Here is an 18,041-nt window from a genome sequence, read left to right as displayed (position 1 = left end):
GTAGACAGTTTTAACCTGAGGCTTGCACAGATTCAGGTTCAGATTTTTTTTTGACAAGAATAATTCATTGATGGTGTTGTGTATTACCATCAGGAGGCATATAATTCATTTTCATTTGTCCAGTATGTAAATACATTTAATCTTTTTTGACTATAAAAAATAACACATACCAATGTGGCATATTTAAGCAATAAATAAAAATATAATAAAATTTATTTTCTAGAGATAACCACTGTTATTATTTTGGTGGCCTCTTTCCTAAGTGTATTCATGTGTATATCTTACACATGAGGTTTTATAAGTGGGGTCATAGCATACAAATTTATGTATCAGTACCTTAAAAAAATTTTATGGCCATTGATGATCATCACTTAGATCTGTTAATTCAATAGGAGCATAAATTAATGGCAGTAGTTAAATATACTTAAATATTTGTAATGTTTGAACTGCCCAAGTAGGAAAATATTACTTGGTATTTTCTGTTGTTTGAGTGCTTAGATTCTTAGTATGTCTTCCTTTTTTTTCTTTTTTTTTGACTTTTAAAAGTTATCCTTGATTCTCTTATAAGTTGAATAATGTAAACATTTTCCAGGTATATGATGGGACTCTTAAAATGTTTGGGGAGCTAAATTGAAGAAAGGGTTAACTCTGAAAAAGTAGAAGAAATAGCCAGTGTTTTATACAGTACTCCAGCAGAAATTCCAAGTCAGAAATCTTTTGTGTTTCCATTATGTTTGGAGATTTTCTCAGTGTGTTCCCAGGATTGTGGAACTCAAGATCTTTTCAGAGAGTCTGTGAGGTCTAAGTTGTTTCTGTAGTAATACCATGGTACTTGATGTTATTTGCTTTGTTTCTCGTTCTCCTGAATGTATAGTGCACTTTTTACCCAAGACTGCATGAAAGGTGATGTCATTGCTCTGCTGACTAATGGGGTGTATGCTTGTGTATGCTTGTGTTTTCAGATTTTCTTCGTTTAATTTTTTTCCTAAGCAGTGGTTTTTTTAATTTAAACAAACTTCATTTTTTTATAAGAGTTTTAGACTTACAGAAAAATTGTGAATGTAGTAAAGAATTCCATATAGCTTGTACTCAGTTTCCTTCCTCTATTATTAACATAATAGTATGGTACATTTGATACAATTAATGAATCCATACTGATACATTATTACCTGAGGTCCATATTTTGCTCTTTGTTTCAGATTTCCTTAGTTTTTACCTAATATTCTTTTTCTATGTGTGTGAATCCTATTAGGTAGCACTTTACATTTAGTCATCACATCTCCATAAGGTCCTCTTAGCAGTTAAAATTGCTTAGAGTTTACTTGTTTTTGATAATCTTGACATTTTTGAGGCATTCTAGTCAGATATTTTGAGTGTCACTCAACTAGGATTTGTCTGATACTTTTCTCATGATTAGACTGGGTTTTGGGGAGGAGACTACAGAAGTGAAATGCCATTTCATCACATGATTATGGAAAAGTATGTAAACTATCAACTTGGCTTATCACTGACATTGCCCGTGATCAGCTAGCAAAGATAGTGAATTTCTCACTTTTAATTTCTAATTCAGCAAATATGAATAGGTATAATCCATATAAACAGCAATTCTTTGGAGTCTTTGGCAATTTCTAGGAGTATAGAGGGATCTGGAGATAGTAAAGTTTGTTAACAGAATTTTAGAAGCAGAAGTTAATTGCAGTAATGTCTGAACATACTGGTAGCAATGTTTTAGGATAAAGTTTTGGAAATAGGCTAGGTCTGAAGAAGAAACTTGGAAGTTGTCTGAGTAAAGGTAGCAGATGAGCCTTGAGTATGAATGGAACCTGCGGTAAGAGAGCAGATAGAAAGGAAACCACAGGTAGTGGGGGACTGGGCGCTGGTGAAGCTCGCGAGTTCTACTGGACGGAGGACAGAGTGGAGGTGGGACATCAGAAAGGAATTGTTTTAGAAACTAAAGCAAGAGAGGGCTGGCCTGGTGGGAAGCCTGATATAATTAAACATATGCGAGGAGGCCCCAAAACACGCCAGAGAAGACTTGACAGATTGGTAGACTGACTGTAATTTCCTGAAGTCTGGGAATTTTTATTTTTAAAGGTTTAGTTTCAGTGTAAACATACAATTGATCTTTTTTTTTATTTTTCTTTTTTTTTGCCACTTTTTAAACGATTAATGAAGCACTTAATTCCTTCAATAAACTCTGAGTGCTCTCCAGATTCAGATTCAGGTATACAAAGTTAAATCACTCCTGAGAAAATTTGTCTTTTTTTTAGATCTTGCCATATTCAGAAGTTGCTGAAGTTCAAGAGACAGTGAGTAATACATGGTGCCATGTTCAAAATGTTAACATTTTTGTATTTTTTTAGGATTTCAAGTTAGATTCTTAAAATGCATTTTCTACTATGTTTAATCTTAGATGATTATGTTATTATAAAAAGTAGCTAATGTAGATTGAAAAGCTTACTTTAAAAACTGCATTTTCATTTGCCCAATATGTAAATACATTTAATCTTTTTTGATTATAAAAATAATACATAACAATGTGGCATAATTAAACACTAAAGAAAAATATAGTAAATAAAATTTATTTTCTAGAGATAACCACTGTTGTTTTTTGGTGGCCTCTTTCTTATGTGCTCAGATGTCAGGGCTTCTCTGATAGCTCAGTTGGTAAATAATCCACCTGCAATGCAGGAGACCCTGGTTAGATCCCTGGATTGGTCAGATCCGCTGGAGAAAGTATAGGCTACACACTCCAGTATTCTTGGGCTTCCCTTGTGACTCAGCTGGTAAAGAATCCGGCTGCAGTGCGGGAGACCTAGGTTTGATCCCTGGATTGGGAAGATTCCCTGGAGAAGGGAAAGGATACTCACCCCAGTATCCTGGCCTGGAGAATTCCATGGACTGTATAGTCCATGGTGTCGCAAAGAGTCGGACACCACTGAGTGACTTTGACTTCTTCAGTGTATTCACGTGTATATCTTACACATGAAATTTTATAAAAGTGGGGTCATATCATACAAATTTCTGTTTCACTGCTTTAAGAAAAATTTATTTTACCAAAGTATAGTTGATTTACAGTGTTGTGTTAATTTCTGCTGTACAGCAAAGTGATTCAGTATGACCTACTTTTAAAAGCCAATATGTAATGGATGTTTTTCAGTCCCTGAAAAAATAAAACCAAACTATAATGACTACATAGTATTTTATTATGTGAATATATTATTATTTATTTAATTCCATATTTTAAGTATATCATTTACCCTAAATGATGTGATAAATATCTTTGAACACATCTTTTTAAACATTTTGAATTAGTATGCATTCCTAGTAGTGGAATTGCTGTATCAAAAATGCAACTGCCTGGCAGAAGGGATCATATTCTCTAACAGTGATAAACTCTAGTCCCAGAAAAATATTCCCTTAAAATCTCTCCTGCAAAACTCAGGAATAAAATATGGACATGTGTGTTTTGCAGATGATTGTAGGAATATGAAAAAATTCATTTAAGTGTAATGAGTCCTGTTTATAGGACAAAAAGATTTCAACTGCATAGTATATTCCCCACTAAAGTTGCTTACTCTAAGAGCCGAAGATAACGCTAAAGAGAGCAGTCTTAAGATGCTTTCTATACCCCTTCTTTGGAGTTGTGGCTTCTGAGAGCCCACTGAAGCAGGATCGCTTCTGTGAGTGCAACTTGATCAGCAGTATTGGGGAAAGAGGTGCCATCTGCTTGCAAGTTTATTTTGAACTCTACTCATATCAGTGGTTGATAAGCTATTTGGACTTTCTCTTAAGCTCAACAGATATTTTGTTGTTTAGTCACTAAATCATGTTTGATTCTTTTGCGACCCATGGACTGTTGCCTGCCAGGCTTCTCTGTCCGTGGGATTTTCCAGGCAAATTTAAGTCAAATCGATAAAAGAGGGAGGTGCTGTGCTAAAGGCAATGGAATCAAGCTATAGATCTCTTGGTATTGTTTCTGTATTATATTTAGAGAGAGTGGCCGTCTGTCCTCGATTGTTTAGGACTGAGTGGTTTCTCAGAATGAAGGGTACAATTATGAATTTCTACTTCTCCCTTTATATTTCTTAAAGATTGCAAGTTTTATGCTAATTATGGATGACATGGCAAATACTTAGAAATATATTAAAATAAAATCACATTTTTTTGCATTATGCTCTTTTCCTGAAATTTTAAAACTAAAATCAATAAAGATTTAGATAATGGCTATATTTCATTCTTTAAAGTACTGTTAGTATATGCTATGTATACAATATACTAATGAATTCTAAGTTAACAAATTCTAGGCATTTTACTCCTTTATTATTTGTCAGCTAATGCTTTCTGCTGAAGTAGAGAATTTATTTATATGATAAAAAAATTGAGGTGATGACTGTGTGAACATTGTTCAGAGGATGATGGTAAACATGCTGAGTTGATCAGAGAGAGGACATTGTTCTATCATACCTTAGTGGTCTTTTTCTGAACGAGCTGAGAAGTTCCTAGATTTTTTTGAAATTTTAGTAGTATTTTGGTTCTCTTAACAAAAGCCAAGAAGAGTGGCTAGTTTTTTATTTTTTGAATTACCTTAAAAGGTACTTGTCCAGAACATTTCAACATCAGTATTTTCATATTGTCTTTATTTGTGTGTTACACAACATGGAACTGCACAAATTAAGCCCAAGTCCTAAAAGCAGTAAGAATAACAAGTGTAGTGTGTAGGTCAGCAGTGTGTAGAAGTCTTCAGTTATGTCAGTTACTTGGTAAAATTAATATGTAATCTTTAATAATATCTCATTTCCCAATTAGCGTCACTTGCAAATGATTCTGAGAGATGATTTCACTCGCGTCTCAGTCTAGCGCCTTTTTATCTACATCACATCCTCTGGGAAAGGTTTCTGAAGTGGCCCTCATTTTTCCTGTGTCTTCTGCTTCTGTTTGTGATGTTTCAGAGTGACTCTTGGTTCTGTTGCTCTTCCATTGTAATACAAGTTTTCTGGTGCCTGTTTCTGGTGCGTTTTCTAATCTCCTGTGATGGAGCCATTCAGATCATATACCCTAACTCTCACACATACATAATTTATACTATTCCCAGACCATTCCCTATCCATGTCCATGGACATGCAGGTCTGCATGTCCAACTGCCTACTTGATATTTTGACTTGGATATCTGACAGACGTTTTAAACTTAACCTGTTCCAAACTGAGAGACAGTTGGCCCTCCATATAAAACTGAGGGTTCTACATCCATGGATCCAGCCATCTGCAGTTGGAAAATATTTGGGGGGAAAAATTCCAGAAAGTCCCAAAAAGTAAAACTTGAACTCCCCACATGCTAGCAGCTATTTATATAGCATTTTCATTGTATTTACAACTGTTGACTTAGTATTAACTTTGTATTGGATATTATAAGTAAACTAGAGGTGATATAAAGTATATAGGAGGATGTACATGGGTTATATGCAAATATTGCACCATTTTAAATAAGGGACTTGAGCATCCACAGATTTTGGTATTGCTCTGGGATGGGGGTGGGGGGTGTTTTGGAACCAGTAACCTCTGGATACCGAGGGATGATTGTAGTTACATTTCTCCCTGTAAATGAGCCTGTCCTACCGTCTTTTCCATCTCAGATGATGGCAGTTCCATCCTTCCAGGTGCTCAAAGTCCAACACTTGACTTGATTTTGATTCCTTTTTTCTTTTACCTCATACTTGGCCTATTTGGAAATTCTGTTGACCTCACCTTCAAAATATATTTAGAATTTAACTACTTCTCATCCCTCTCACTGCTCCCATTGTGGTCCAAGTTTCCATCATCTCTCCCCTGTAATATTGCTGTAACTTCTGAACTGATAGTACCCTTATCCCTCTGACCTGTTCTCAGCACAGCAGCTGGAGCAGTCCTGTTATAACGTTCTCATATATGGTACTCCCTTTCTCAGAACCATCCAGTGGCTTCCCAACTCACCCAGAATAAAACAAAAAGTCTTGACTAGGTCCCGTAAAGTCCTGCAGCCGTTTACTTCTTTGACTTCACCCCCCACTCTCCTACTTGCATGTATTCCACTCCTCTGACCTTTTCACTGTTCTGCAAACACTCCAGACTTGCTCCCATCCAAGTCCTCTACTCTCGTCTTGATCTTCCTGCTCCCTGGAATACTCTTTCCCCTTATGTCCTTATGGGAAGTTTCTTCATTTTATTCAGTCAACTTTGTAGTGAAGTCTCCCTAGGCCACCCTGTATAAAACTTTCTCCATCTTCCCTAACATTTTATATGTCTTCATTTTCTGCTTATTTTTTCCTTAGTGTTTATACTATATAATATACAACAAAATTTTACTTGTTTATTATGTTATTGTTTATCTTTCCCACTAGACGTAACTCCCACAAGGGCAGAATTTTTGTTGTTTACTGCTCTATTCCTCTAAAGTGATACCTGTCTATATAGTAGGTACTGAGTGAATATTTGGGTGGGTGGATCCATGGATAGATGATAGATCAATAAGAAGAGTAGATGGTGCTTCCTTTGATTATTTTCCAGTGCCTTAGTCTGAAAAAAATACTGGGTTAATCCGATAGAATCAGGTTTATATGACACAGGTATGCCTGAGCAAATACTTTGGAAAACATAGTTTGAAGTAAGTTATTCAGAAGTTGCTTATATGCTAAGGGTTTTTTTCTGCGAGTAAAAATGAAAAGCGTTGACAGAGTGTGCAGATGACATAGTGCTTTTAATAAACGTAATTTAAGAATTATATACAGCTCTACAGTGAAATGGAGCTTAATCTTTTATTCTAAGTAGAACACCAGCTTGAGAACTTCAAATGTGACTGGCCCTGTGAAAGTAAATACTCTTGGCTGTGTATATATGGTTAGAACCATTGCTTTCCTTTAGGAAGTTACTGGTCAATCTCGGGAAGCTGATAATTATTTGTATCAATACAGGAAGATTTTCCCAAAGATGTCTATGAAGCATTTGTAAAGTACATAGTTGTCTCTGTCAGTCTCCTAACCCCCTTCAGTTTTCCAGTATTGTCTTAGTTATTGATATGTAACAAATCATCCCCAAATTAAGTGGTAGAAAACAAGCCTTTAATACCGTATAGTTTCTGTGAGTAAGGAATCTGAGAACATCTAGCTGTTTCTAGTTCAAAACCTTTCCTGTAGTCAAGAGCTGGGGAAGGAGCTGCTGCTGGGTGTCAGGGGAGACAGAAGAGCCCCTTGCCAGCTCACGTAAGGCTTGTCAGACTGCAGTTCCTTTCATTTTTGGGCCTTTCTACACGATCGCCTCATGACTCAGTGGCTGGTTTTCCCCAAGATGATCTGTCTGGGGGGAGAGCGAGAGGAGAGAAAGAGACCTCAAACGAAATGGAAGTCATAGTCTTGTTACAGTATGATTTTGGAAATGACATTTTCACTTCTGCTGTATTCTCTTTATTAGAAGCAATTCAGCACATCCAGTATATACTCAAAGAGAAGGAATTATACACCAAAAAGTGGGGATCACTGGGGTCATTTTAGAAGTTGCCTGCCACAGATGTTTTAATCTCTCCACATGCTTGCTAGCTATAATAACACGGCCATTTCAGTAATAAGAATTTGAGCACAATTACTTCATTGTCCCTAAAGCTGTATTTTTTTTTTTTTTTTAGTTTTATCAGTGAAACTGAAATGCGTGAATGAGCTTAAATGGGCAGCTATTGAAAAATAAATAAAGCAAATGCCTTAAGAGGCATTAGAACATAATTTTGCGCATTGTGAAATCACCTTCACTTAGGAAAGTAGCAGGGCCAAGCTTATTTTCCCTCTGGGAGTCAACAGAAACCCAAAGCAAACAACTGCAAGTTTTTTGGAGGGTGAACGCAAAACCAGTTAAGACTTCCCATTTCCTTTAAATAAGACCAAACAATAATGTCATCAGTGGGAGTTATTTGTTTTTGTTGTTGCTTTAGTTTTGATACAGATCCACGCTTGGTATTTGAAGTGAAGGGAAGAGAACCAAGGACTCTTTTCTTGCCAAGGGAGACCAAAACACTTGTCTGTAGGTGACGTTTAGTGTCATATTGTTTATTAAAATAGTTACTAGATAAACAGTCAGCAGTCTTTTTCCTGTTTCTTTTGGTTGATTGCAAGTTAATCATTCAAGAATTTGATCTTCTATCTTCCTGGAGACTAGTAGCTCTAGATGATATGCTTGATACTAGTGGATCCTAGGAAAGTTTTGTCTAACTTTATTGTTCTTCTCTTTGGTTTTTTGCCATTTGAGAAAAAAATTTGTTCCACTTTATTGATGTCTCTTTATAAAAGCTCTTTGCACAATGCTTGACATAAGTGCTCAGTAAACTGCTTGCTTCTTCTTGTAGAAGAAACAGACTGAATTTCTACATAGTGTTAAGTGTTTTCATGGCATGCAGAGAACTAATATTTAATAGTGCATGCGTGTTGCATATTTTTATGCCACTTGAATTTAAAGGATGAATAACTTTTGGCTGTCCTTTGCATTTCTAAATGATTTTTTAATCACTCCTAACCCATACCTTGAATCCTAATTGGAAGTAATTTTTCACTTGTGTAATTTTCAAAACAAAATACTTGAGTGATTTCATTTTTCTCTTTCCACCTTCATTTTCCAAAATTAGAACAAACATTAAACAATGCCTAAGACAAGGTCTTTTTATGCGTGGAAAAGAAAATTCCTTGCAAATTATGATTATTAGCATGTGCTTTCTCCTTATAAACTAATGCCGTTTTCCTTGTCCTTTTGTTTCACTGCTGCTTCAATCCTGATACACTTTGCTTCTTCCTGGTTTGGATTCTCTTTGTTTGCTGCTCAATTATCCTGCATTAAAAGCTTCTTGGTGATAGCAAAGATGTCCTTGGGCCATCAAGTAAGTAGTTAAAAGTTTGAATGGCATGTTTGCAGACGTGATAATATTTTGATGTTGTACTAACAAAAGGTATATGGTATTTCCGTTTTGTTTGTTAAGTCTTCTACTGTGTTTCCAGGCATTGAAATATAGAGAATATAAATGATCAATCAGTACCCATCTGTTGTCAGTGTCCATCTGAGATTAATAGTGTTTGTGTACTTGCATCTTAATTATCTAAAGATGGATTGTTTACTTAGTTATCTAATTTACCACTTATAGATTCTTAATTCCTAAATCATGAACTAATACTTTTTTATAGTATCCTTTCTACAATCATCACAAAGCACAGATCAGACTACTTTGAGGCTGGACAAGGTATAACAAATTCACTGCCATATGAATTGAGAAATACTGTTTTATTTTTGTCAGAACTTTTATATAATAGATAATCTGGTTATGAAAAAAATTATTTTTACTTTGGTAATTTCATAAGTGAAGCCTGTTTTATCTAGGGATTTAGAAGCTACATCCTTTAAATTTATGTTTTGAAAAAACCTGTTTTTGACTAGATACTATGCTAGCTTTGGAGAATACACAATGAATAAAACATGTGCATTGGCCTTAAGGATCATATATACTAGTAGGAGAGTTAGACGTGTGAATACATTATTTCAAAGCTTTGTGACATATTAAATGTACTGATGTGAATGAAACTTCAGAGATCATTTAAATAAAGCATTAGTTTTTGTAGATAAAGAGTCTGAAGCTAAGATCTTAACTATACCCAAGGAGTTAGAATTGGTTACTAGTTTAGTAGTCATCTTCTGGTTTTCAAAAATCAGAATAAAGCTATCATTTCACTGAATTAAGTCTAACCAAATAATTAAAATATTGCTGCATTATAAATCAAAGGTTTTAACTTTATTCAAGACCCGTGTGGGAATTATATTGATTCAGGAAGTTTTTGTATTTATTCCTAAATAATTGTGTGACTGTTGCAAGTCAGTTCACTGCTTTGGGGCTCCTTTTCCTCATTGGTTGGACCTAGCGAGATAATGGCAGCATCTCTTCTAGTTGTAAAATACTTCGGTCTAGATCAGTTACTGTTTGTCTCAAATAATGGATGTAGTATGTTTATAATTTTGTATTCTAAAGAGAGAAGTAATTTAAAGTAATATGCTAAAATTCCATTTTTATTCTAATTGTAACAATTCATAGTATTGAGTAGTTCATAGCATTATTAGAGTAGTAAAATTTTAAAGTAGACCCTTCGCTGTTCACCTAAAACTACCACAACGTTAATTGGATATCCCCCAATACAAAACAAAAAACTAAAAAAAAATTTTTGAAGTAAAAAAAGTATATGCATCCCAAAACGTTTTTGTTTTCTTGTTCAGTCTTACTTATGATACCTGGTAGATATTTTTAATGCATTTTTCAGTTACTTTAATTATCTCATGTATTTAGATGTTGACTTATGTGAACTTACTGTCATTGCTGAGCTTTAGAAATAGAATTGCATTTTCAATATCAGTTGAAGTGGTTCTTCTTAGGACCTGGGTTTTATAAATGGGGGTCTTTAATTTCTACTTGAAATAGAAGACATTTATTATAGTTATATATTTTAAGCACATATGAACTAAAATATATAACGTATATTAGAGGTGAGTTTATATTGTAGTTTATATATTAGAGTTTGTGTTGTACTCTGCCAACTATTAGAAGACTGTGGCTGTGTTATTTACTATAGACCATATATCATTTTGAGTGAAATGTAATTCTATTTAGTACTTCATTAGGATATACTACTGAGTGAAAAAACTATAAAGATACATAGCAACATATTTAAATTACTAATGTATTTGAGAAAAGGTATACCATCTTCTCTGTAAGGGGATATTTAGGATTTCCTTTAAGACGTTATTTATGACTTTAAAAAGCTTAACTTCTTTTTAGTAGTTTTTACTTAGATTAAGGGCGAGAACCAGACTTTGAAGCTTGTAAAATTCTCCTGACTTTGTATTGATGAGTTAAATTTGGAAAGTGAAGAATGGTAGTTACAGAATCATATCCTCCTTAAAAGTGACTGCTGGTTTGTTAATTATATTACTATGAATGATCCCAGTGTGATTAATTTCTATCTTAATGTGGTATTCAGCAAAGTAGGCTGTTTTGCTTCGCTTTGTTTTACTTTCGTTATGAAGTGGGACCAGAAGAAGGCACTCTAATGCTGTCTCTAGACAGGGAGGCAGTTGGTTAAATTACCAGAAGCTGTTTTGGATCCTGTAGTGATTCATTGGTCAAATATTGATCCAGGCATTTAGCAAGTATTTATTGTCAGTATTAATGCCAAAGAATACAAGTGAAAAAAAGGTCACGACTTTCCCTGAGTTTATAAGCAAATGTTCTAGTAGTGTGCAAATGATGCAGGGCATCAAAATGATTTTTATATTATGCAAATTTTCTGTATAATGTTTGTGAATGATGTAAGAAAAAACAGATAGAAAAATAGGCTTTCTGGTTTTTGTAAGGAGATATACTCCGTATGTTGCTATTTCTACAACTCCTCTCATTTCAAGGTTATCAAAATTATAAACAGTAATACCTCAGTCAGTAAGGAGTTAGCAAGAGGTGAATAGAACTAAATTTGCACTTGTATTTCTTCTTTATGTAGTCAAGTTATTTAAGACTTATATACATGTGTCTTTCTGATGGAATACTAAAGCATGCTTTAATTCTGTTAGCTGTTCTCGTAATGTATTTAATATTTATTTATCTATTGGTCCGCACTGAGTCTTAGCTGAGGCATGCACGCTCTTAGTTGCTTGCATGTGGGATCCAGTTTTCTGACCAAGCATTGAACCCGGGCCCCCTGCTTTGGGAGTGTGGAGTCTTAGCCCCTGGCCCACCAGGGAAGCCCCTTTATGATGTGTTTAAACTAACCTTAAATGTACTGATACTACGAAAGATTATATGAAGCACGTGTGAATTATGACGTGTACGCAAACAGTGAGTACACACTGAGCCCACTACTCACTTACGAACTTGAATCTCACAGATGTCTCGTGTCTGCCTGTCCTCCCAGGGCGGTGATTAATCTGTTGTTGTTGTTGTTTATTCATTGCTTTCTCAAAACTATATTTTTTTGGTTATTTTTAGGTTACATATGTATCAGTAGGTTTTTAATTTCACAAGAATGGTGTCATGCTATCTGTCATCTTCTACAACTTGTTTTCTGTAGTTAACATTGTGTTTCCAAGTTTGAGCCATGTTCCTGGGTATAGATAAAGATCATCTATTTTTTTTTTTTAATCTTTTTTTTTTTTATTAGTTGGAGGCTAATTACTTTACAATATTGTAGTGGTTTTTGTCATACATTAACATAAATCAGCCATGGATTTACATGTATTCCCCATCCCGATCCCCCCTCCCACCTCCCTCTCTACCCGATCCCTCTGGGTCTTCCCAGTGCTCCAGGCCCGAGCACTTGTCTCATGCATCCAACCTGGGCTGGTGGTCTGTTTCACCCTAGATAATATACATGTTTCGATGCTGTTCTCTTGAAACATCCCACCCTCGCCTTCTCCCACAGAGTCCAAAAGTCTGTTCTGTACATTTGTGTCTTTTTTTCTGTTTTGCATGTAGGGTTATCGTTACCATCTTTCTAAATTCCATATATATGTGTTAGTATACTGTAATGGTCTTAGATAAAGACCATCTACTTTTACTGCTACATACTATTCCATTATATCCGTATACCACAGTATATGAATCAATATTGTTTCCAGTTTATGAATATTTATTTTGATTTTTGCTATTATGAACAGTGTTGCTATGAACAATTTTATTCTTGTCTTTTGGTGTATACGTATAAGACTATTTCCAGGTATAAAGCTAACAGTGGAGTTTTTGGACCCATTAGAATATGCCAAAATTCAGTGTTATAAGACCTAAGTGGTTTTCCAAAGTGCTTGTATCAGTTCATACTCTATCAGCAATGCTTATGTTGGCTCGCTGACCCTATCCTTGCCATCATTGGATAGTATCAGACTTACTAATTTTTTTCAGTTTTACTGAGTGTAAAATATTTATTTCATTTTGATCTTGATTTGTTTTTTTTCCTTATTACTAAGGAGGATCAAAATCTTTTTGTATATTTATGGGCCATTTGCATTTCTTCTTCCATAAACTTAATTGTTCATGTTTTCCTACCACTTTTCTTTAATTAAAAAAATTAATTGATGTTTAATTGACATAAAACATTGTATTAGTTTCCAGTGTGCAATATAATGATTCCATATTTGTATATATTATGAAGTGATAATCACAGTAAATTTACTTAGCATCCATCACCATAGATTGTTACAGAGTTTTTTTTTTCTTATGATGACAGCTTTTAAAACATACTCTCGTAATAACCTATAATGGAGAAGAATCTGAAAAAGAATACAGATATATACTGAGTCGCATATACTGAGTCGCTTTGCTGTTCACCTGAAACATTGTAAATCAGCTCTGCTTCAGTTACCAGCCGAGCCACAGGGAAGCTCCCCTGGTAGCCTAGCTGGTAAAGAATCCGCCTACAATGCAGGGAACCCTGATTTGATTCCTGGGTTGGGAAGGTCCGCTGTAGAAGGAATAGGCTACCCACTCTAGGGATAGGCTACCCACTGCAGTATTCTTGGGCTTCCCTGGTGGCTCAGCTGGTGAAGAATCCGCCTGCAATGTGGGAGACCTGGGTTTGCTCTGTGGATTGGGAAGATGCCCCGGAGAAGGGAAAGCTTACCTACCCACTCCAGTATTCTGGCCTGGAGGATACCCAGGACTGTATAGTCCATGGGGCTGCAAATAGTCGAACATAACTGAGTGACTTTCACTCTCACACTTCAATTAAAAAAAAGATTTAATAATATCTTGGCATATTTCAGATGTGCAGTACAGTTTTAACTCTAGTTGCCATACGGTACATTACATTCACATGACTTCTTTATTTCATAACTGGGAGTTTGTACTTTTTGACCCATTTTGCACAACCACAACCCCATCCCCCTCTCTGGCAAACCACCAATTTGTTCTCTGTATCTGTGAGCTCAGTTTTATGACTGAGTTGTATCCCACTGAATATATATACACCACATTTTCTTTACCCATTCTTCCATTGACGGATATTTAGGTTGTTTCCATATCTTGGCAGTTGTAAATAATGCTACAATGAACATGGACTGCATGTATCTTTTTCAAATTAGGGTTCTCATTTCATTTGGATAAATACCCAGAAGTAGAGCTGGTGGATTATATGGTAGTTTTAGGTTTACTTTTTGAGGAACCTCCATACTATTTTCCATAATGCCTGTACCAGTGTACATTCCCACCATCAGTGCTTAAGGGTTGCCTTATCGCTGCATCCTTCTCAGTACTTATCTTTTTAATAATAGCAATTTTACCAGGTGGGAAGTGATACTTCACTGTGCTTTTGATTTGCATTTCCCTGATGAATAGTAATGTTGATCATCTTTTCATGTATACTTTGACTGTTGAGCTATGAGAGTTCTTTATATGTTTTGGATATTAACCCCTTATCAGATACACTATTTGCAAGCATTTTATGCCATTCATTGTATTGATGGTTTCCTTTGCTGTGCAGAAATGTTTTAGTCTGATGTAGTTTCAATTCTTTATTTTTGCCTTTATTGTCTTTTGGTGTCAAATCTAAAAGAATCATTGCCAAGACTGATGTCAGGGAGCTCACTTCTAGTTTTCTTCTAGGAATTTTATATCCTCAGGTCTTACATTTGAGGCTTTAAGCCATTTTGAGTTAATTTTCTTTGTAACAGCAAGATAGAGGTCCAGTTTGTTTCTCTTGTGTGTGGCTGTCCAGTTTTCCCAACAGTATTTATTAAAGAGACTGGCCTTTTCCCTGTTGTATGTTTTTGGCTCCTTTGTCATAAATCAGTTGACCACATGTATGTAGTAAACCACATACATGTAGGTTTATTTCTGGGCTCTCAGTTCTGTGCCATTGGGCCATGTGCCGTTTTACGCAAGTGCCCGCAGAGTTCTGATTGCCGAGGCTTTGTAATGTGATTGGAGGTCAGGAAGCATGATGCCTCTAGTTCTGTTCTTCTTCAAGATGGCTTTGGCCATTTGGGGTCTTTTGTGATTCTGCACAAATGTTAGAATTGTTTTTTCTGTTTTTGTAAAAAAAAAAAAAAAAAATTGCCATTGGAATCTTGAGAGGGGTTGCATTGTCTGTAGATTGCTTTGGTTAGTACAGACATTTTAATGTTATTCCTCCAGTCATCATATAGTATGCCTCTCCATCTGTGTCTGTCTTCTTCAGCCTCTTTCCTCAGGGTCTCACAGTTTTCAGTGTACAGGTCTTCACCTCTTGGTTAAATTTACTCTTAGGCATTCTTTGTGATGCATTCCTCTCCCCCTATTTTTCTTTTGCCTTTTTGATCTTTTTCTGATTGATTTATAGAAATTTTTTTAACATATTTTGGATTCCAGTTCTTCATTAATTATATGTGTTACAAATCTTTTTTTCCCCCCAATTTCTTTTTATCTTTTGATTAGGTTAATTCTTAATCCCCTGCCCCCACCCTGCGCTTTCTTCATTGGTGAGTGTTTCATGTGTCTTTTTAAGGGAATCATTGCCTACCCCAAATTTATTTTCTGCTAAAAGTTTTCAGGTTTTACTTTTTTGCATTCATGGTTTCAGAGATTGCTCAGGCTTCTGTACAGACAATGAACTCTACGCAAGCAAGGAGCAAGATGATATAGGTCTGGAAACTATGTAGAAATACGCTGCTGTGATCAGTGAAAAGGTAATGGTGTCTTGGAACAGGGTAGTAGTTGTGGAAGTGCACAGAAGTAGGAGAATTCCAGGTAAATTTTGAAGGTAAAGATATCATAGATTGATTGAGTATGAAATGTGAGAGAAAGAGAAAAATCAAAGAATATACCTAAAGTTTTTGGCCTGAGAAAGTGGAAGAGGAGAATATTGATTCTATTAACAGATGGGAGAGAGGCAAATCTGGAGGATAAACAAAATAAAGACTATTCTGGATAAATTTGAGATGTGGTGATTATAAGGCAGGCAACTGATGTGTGAGTTTTTAGTTTAGGAGGAGATAAAAATTTAGTAGTCATCAGTGTAGGATGCTTTTTTATTAATTTGATGAGAAAATAAATTCTTTGTAATTTTACTTAGATGATAAGTGAGAGTATTTTTGAATTTTCACTTTAAAACTTAAGGAGCTAAAATATAATTTTGAAAACTTTAGCACCATCAAAAGTATGTTAAAGATTATGTTAAAGATAATTTGTGTTTAAAATGTTAAAGAAGCAATTTTCCTTGAAAGATACGGTGATTAAAAATGTCGGTCTAATTTCTGGTTAAGTTTGAAATTACATCTAGATTGAAGACAGAATCATTCTCTCTCAAGATAAAGCTAAGGTTTTTGTAGACTGAAAGCACAGTTACATAAAAATTGAAGAATGGAGATCCTGGGGCGCTGTGGACTTGCTCACTATTTGTCCTGCTCCTTCAATGAGTATTTTTTTCTTTTCTGTCCTCTCTGGAACTGGGCATCGCTTACCTCTATCAGCAGCTTGGTCAAATGGGTGAATAGAAGCCTTAAACACTATTTAGACTTATTGTTGGGGCAGCAAGCTTTTAAGAAACCAGACTTTTTAAAGAAACCAATGGTCCTTTTTTAGAATCTTACCGGTATTAGTTTTAGGCAAGGCAATCTCTGAACCTCAAGTTCCCCCAACTTTAAAATAAGAATGACACCTACTTTCCATGAAAATTGGAAATTAGAAATTCTAGTGCATATGAAATACTGTTTCGTGGCTCAGTTGGTAAAGAATTCACCTGCAGTACAGGAGACCTGGGTTCGGTCCCTGGGTCGGAGATCTCCTGGCGTAGGGAGTGGCACCCACTCCAGTATTCCTGCCTGGGCAACCCCGTGGACGGAGGACCCTGGTGGGCGACAGTCCACACAGTCAGAGTCCATGCAGGCCAGGCTAGTCACAGAGCTGGATACAACTCAGTGACTAGACCCCGCCACCACGCCATTTTATACTGCTGTTAATTGGAATGTTTTCTCACTACCAGTGAGGTCGACTGTCTGTTCACGTGTTCACTGACCATCTGTATGTCTTCTGCACTGTCTTTTGCTTATTGCTCTATTGGCAAATATAGAGAGTCAATAACACAATGAAAGGTTGATAGTAAACCTTGGAGTACCTTTCATTATCAGAATATGTATTTTCATTTTTATGAGGTCTGTAACTTGCGTAATTTGATGCATGCCTATAAGTTCCTCTTGAATTGACAGCAAACTAAAAATAAAATATTTATTAATTATTTACTAATTTAATTTATTAAAGTATTATTAAGGTATTGAGTTGGTAAAATGAATATAACCATTGAGGCCATGCCAGTCATAGTTCTAGTCCATGTTATTAACTATGCCACTATGCTGTTATGTAAACCTATGACTTAAGTACTAATTTTTTTTTTTCCCTTCTTTCCTTGAGCTGTGGTAGCAAACAGTGACGATACTCAACACCTAACACCAGGAAAGATGAGTCAGCGCCAAGGGAAAGAGGCTTTTCCAACGCCAACCAAAGATTTGTATCAGCCATCTTTTAGTCCAGCAAGTCCTCATACCCCGGGTATGGAATTGTACTTTTAATGTTTCTTGTTGTTATTGATGGTGGGCTGTGTGTGTATGGTTTGTTTTGTTTTTTAGGGAGGTCTGTCCTTTGGTGGTGTATCATGACTTTTCCTCTTGACTATTTGGTTTGACAGAGGTTTATGTTTGTTTTGTTTTGGTAACCCATAATACACTTGAAATGAGCGCATTTTCCTTTGGAGTACTTAAATTCTCTTTATATTCTCTAAAATATTTGGTTAGTTTTACCATTCTTTTAATTCAGTGATTTTCAAACTTTCTGGTCTCAGGACTCCTTTAATACTGTCAAAAATTACTGAAGACCCCAAAGAACTTTTATGTGGATTAATTAGCCTGTTGATACTTACTGTATTAAATATTAAAACTAAAACTTTAAAAAAATGTTTACTTTGTTTTTTGAATTAATGTATAGTTGATATACATATCAACTTAAACATATGGACTTCCCTGGTGGCTTAGTGGGT

General features: G+C 35.5%; 1 protein-coding gene across 4 annotated transcripts in view; it reads left to right on the top strand.

Annotated features, from left to right (window-relative positions):
• OSBPL8 (oxysterol binding protein like 8) overlaps window positions 1-18,041 on the top strand; it is a 163,538-nt gene that overhangs the window by 69,282 nt on the left and 76,215 nt on the right. Inside the window, exons 3-4 of one of the 4 annotated variants that reach the window (XM_061124868.1) lie at window positions 8,854-8,890; window positions 17,420-17,557. In XM_061124868.1, the coding sequence (XP_060980851.1) occupies window positions 8,854-8,890; window positions 17,420-17,557 (175 nt within the window). Of the gene's footprint in view, window positions 1-2,270; window positions 2,310-8,853; window positions 8,891-17,419; window positions 17,558-18,041 lie in introns of all 4 variants that reach the window. The other 3 variants (XM_061124886.1, XM_061124896.1, XM_061124876.1) reach the window with 3 other exon arrangements.

Source organism: Dama dama, chromosome 3 (assembly GCF_033118175.1).
Source record: "Dama dama isolate Ldn47 chromosome 3, ASM3311817v1, whole genome shotgun sequence".
In the NCBI taxonomy this organism is placed as follows: Eukaryota; Metazoa; Chordata; class Mammalia; order Artiodactyla; family Cervidae; genus Dama; species Dama dama.
This window is presented reverse-complemented; position numbering and strand designations above follow the sequence as displayed.